Genomic DNA, 3,604 nt, shown 5'->3' with positions numbered 1-3,604 from the left:
ATTCCTATTACTATGACTAAAATACTCAGCCATCCAGACTCCTAGATTTCGGTCTCCCAGGTCACCCAACGGCTCAATTTTGTTTTCCAACACCAAAGGCCACAAAATAACGATCTATATATATCGCCCAGCTCAAAAACTCCTCTAGCCACGGCGTCCCCCCCACTCAGATCCACAACCAGCTGCAGCAGGAACCCCGCCAGCGGCGCCAGCCAGCTCGCGAACAGCCGCTGCACCGCCGCCACATAGACCAGCGCCTCGTGCACGACAGCGCTAACGGCGAACATGAAGTCGTACGCGGGCGCCGCGCCTAGCACCTCGGTCCCGCGCGCGGCGTCGAAGAGCAGGAAGGGGGCGGTGGCGAGCGCCGCGGTGGTTCCGCTATAGACGGGCGGGAGCTAGATTTCGGGGAGCGTGACGGGGGTCCCGTTGGCGGGGGTGTGCAGGAGAAGTAGTAGGGGAGGACGGAGAGGTAGGAGTTTATGCAGAGGACGTTGGGGGAAGCGTGGTTAGGGGGAGGTGGAGGGGGGATTGGGCGGAGACGAGGAGGAGGAGAGCAACCAAGTCGGGAAAAGGATAGGCAGTCTCATTGTGAGGGCCTCGTGGGAGCAATTGAGTGTGTGATGGGGGAAAGGGAGAGTCGACGCGAGAATGGCGTCTGGGCCGGATGGAATTTATGGTTTCTTGGATAGTGATCTGTGCCGAGAAAACTCTAGTGCAAGTGACGATACTCATACATCGGACTGTACCCAGCCTTGATCTTAGCCACGATCTGCAGCAATTGGATAATACAGCCTTGTCAATCCTCTCACTGCCCAGCATTTCTGCATTGAATTGTGACGGCGGGGGCGTCTCCGGAGGGATAGTTGATAGTTTGCTTATGGTCCATGGTCGACTCGGGAATAAAATCGGTTAGGTGCCCAATTGTCCCGCTTCGGGATGACGTCGTGAGCTGGAATATTGCCGTTGAAGCTCTGTGGGAGGACCTCGAGTAAAGTTGAGTGTGGGGAACCCTGCGCTGGTTGGTTCGGGAGTTTGGCATGGACGGCAAATGGAGCTTGGTAGTTTAGTTGCAGTTACACGGCACGGGGCAACATGTGGGCATCACACGGCATATATACGAAAAATAACAGACTCTGAGATTCCATTCACGGTGAGACTATCTAATTCCTTCATCGTTCTTCTGCACTCCTATAACCCTAACCCTAGCCCTTGATCCGAAAACCAATCCAGGACAAATCTGGATGCTTGCTCATACTCTCAATTCCACCCCAGTTTTTCTGAATTTCAAATTCGATAAATAACAGCAGGTCCCAGGGCAAACTCCGAGTAACACCTTCCAAATCGTACACTCGCTGTATGAATTCAGTTCTTGTTCTGTCTGTCGAGAGAAATGCTTTCCTTTCTTTCATTGATGTCGAACTACTACCTCTTCTTTCCACCTGGTCTCGGCTTGCACTCGTCTCCAATGATAGGGTGCAGCTTAATCTTGCATGGCTGTGTGGTCGTGTTGAATGAATACCCTTTGCTCCAATCGTAGCTAACAGCATAGGCAAAGATATTCCCAGTCGAGTTGAACGCGGTAGCTGTAATTGAGCCGCCGACTTCCGGATACCCCTTGAGGCGGTGTTTGGCGTCCTTATCCCAGAAGTGGAATGTACCGTCGCTGCCGGCAGTGCTGAAGGTGCCGTGAACGGGGTGGAACGAGATTGCGTTGACGGAGTAAACTTTGGCGACGTCTCGTTGTGTGGGGTCTTGTTGGCGGTGGCACTTAAAGGAAAAGTTGAGGCTGTTTGGATGGTCAATGTTAGCTTTAGTTATCACTGAGCTTGACCTGTTGATTTGAGATCTTGGAGTAACCATAAGACGAGTTGTGCTGGTAGGGGTGTGGGAGTTAGGGAGTATATACCCTGTGTCTTTGTCCTCGACATATTGAATAGCGCATCTTCCCTCGATGCTGCCAACGGCGAAGCCTGTGGCGTCAGTGAAGCAGCTCACTACGCGAGTCTGCCATTTCAGTGGACTGGGAATAGTTTTATAGATTCGGTCGGGGCTGGCGAGGTTGATCGTATGGATGTGGCGTTCCGCGGTGCCGACAACGAGAAGCTGATCGCGCGTGTCCATGGTGTAGACGCGCTCCTGGCATTCAATTTGCCCAACGGGAACTTGCTGTCGCAAGTCCCAGTATCTAATCTTTTTGTCCCAAGAGCCTGTGACGACCATATCGTTTCCGCCAACCTGGATCATTTTAACGCAGCGGATCGTATCATCATGTGCTGCAACTTGTTCTTGTTTCCCAGATGTTAAGTCTAGGATTTTGGCGGTTTTATCTGTGCTGCCTCCAACCACTTTTGTACCATCCTTAAAGTTTCTAGTTAGAGGTATGTCTAGAAATTGCGGGAGTGCTTCAAAATTGATTCAGTGTACTTACTTTTGACCAGGCACAGCTAAGTACAGGTCCTCCCATCTCGAAGAGAGCTTTGCCCTCGCTCTGTCCTGACGAATTGATTTCATAGATCCGAACCTTCTTATCCCACGATGCGACAGCCAGATAATCGGCCTGAGGTGAAAAGGCAAGGTCAGAGATACTGTCCTCTGGCGGTTGCTTAATGTCCACATCTTTGCTTGTATCGCCTTGCGTGCTGCTCGAAGCTGTGTTTGTGGTTGAACCTCCGCCAAAGAGAGTCGACATTGTGATTAATTTTTGGGTAGGGTTGTTGTTGGGCACAGGAATCGGTTTGGAGAAAGTTTTAAAGTATTGAGAGAATATGTGAATCTTTGTCTCGAGGTATTGAGGGGCCTTTAAGCTGCGGCGCTTGAACAAAGACTCGTGAAGGCATCCACAAGGCAGCGTTCTGTTGCGCCGAGCGTTTCTGCCTAGGTTGATTTCTACCTAGCCTCGGCAGCGGAACAATTCATTAATCCGTAAATTATCAAAACTTTTCCCAATTTCCGTTACACTTCTTCTCTAACTCCTCGCTCAAAGAATCGCATTCGAAGCTTACAAACAGGGACATACCTTCGGGTATGCATCTCATACGCACACAATGTTTTGGGGAAAGTCCCCGGACACCCTGCAACTGCAGGCATTCACGCCAACGCGCCGCCACAGAAGCAACGCGGCCTCTCTCATCTTTCCCACTGAACCTACTCTCGGCACCGCTTGTACTCTTTCCGCACCTTTGCTGCACCTTTCGTGACGGGATGGCATTATGGACGATGATATGAGTCCGCCTTCCTCTCTGCGTCTGCGTAGTTAGTGCTGTGTTGTGGAACGGAGGAGGTACGTGAGCTCAGGATCTATGGTTGCCTTCGGGCGGAGATGAGCACGAGGGTCTTTTCGTCGAGTTGGATAGTTATGCGATTGCCCTTTTCTCGTTTCGGTGAGAGGGTAACTCGATGGGGCTTATTCTTGATGCGAGGGGTTCAGCCAATCTTTTACAGGATCTGCAGGATACTTCTCGGAAGCATGCCGATGCTTGGTCGAACAAGCCAGATTCATTAACTCAAACGTTCATGTGATGACATACCAAATAGAGTCAAGCACTGAGGCAGCCCGCAAACCCTGCGTGGTGTCGGGATGCTACTGATGCGAGCAATTTGT

At 51.3% G+C, this 3,604-nt stretch overlaps 1 protein-coding gene across 1 annotated transcript; it reads right to left on the bottom strand.

The window, feature by feature from the left end:
• Positions 1-1,127: 1,127 nt before the first annotated feature.
• Positions 1,128-2,847, bottom strand: K441DRAFT_637382 (WD40 repeat-like protein). Its single transcript, XM_067646505.1, has 3 exons — positions 2,432-2,847; positions 1,910-2,361; positions 1,128-1,789 (listed from the first exon to the last, which is right to left on the bottom strand). The coding sequence occupies exons 1-3, from the start codon at positions 2,690-2,692 to the stop codon at positions 1,426-1,428; spliced, it is 1,077 nt and encodes a 358-aa protein (XP_067503495.1). The 5' UTR covers positions 2,693-2,847; the 3' UTR covers positions 1,128-1,425.
• Between the last annotated feature and the right edge of the window lie 757 nt (positions 2,848-3,604).

This window comes from Cenococcum geophilum, assembly GCF_001692895.1.
Source record: "Cenococcum geophilum 1.58 unplaced genomic scaffold K441scaffold_24, whole genome shotgun sequence".
Classification (NCBI taxonomy): Eukaryota; Fungi; Ascomycota; class Dothideomycetes; order Gloniales; family Gloniaceae; genus Cenococcum; species Cenococcum geophilum.
The sequence above is the reverse complement of the archived record's forward strand: the minus strand, read 5'-3'. Positions and strand labels throughout refer to the sequence as shown.

Excerpts from the sequence above, each read along its gene's own strand:
- K441DRAFT_637382 (XM_067646505.1), bottom strand. The coding sequence starts at position 2,692 with ATGTCGACTCTCTTTGGCGGAGGTTCAACCACAAACACAGCTTCGAGC. Across the intron at positions 2,362-2,431 it reads TTAGCTGTGCCTGGTCAAAA|GATGGTACAAAAGTGGTTGG; the intron begins GTAAGTACACTG and ends AGAAACTTTAAG. Across the intron at positions 1,790-1,909 it reads GTCGAGGACAAAGACACAGG|CCTCAACTTTTCCTTTAAGT; the intron begins GTATATACTCCC and ends CCATCCAAACAG.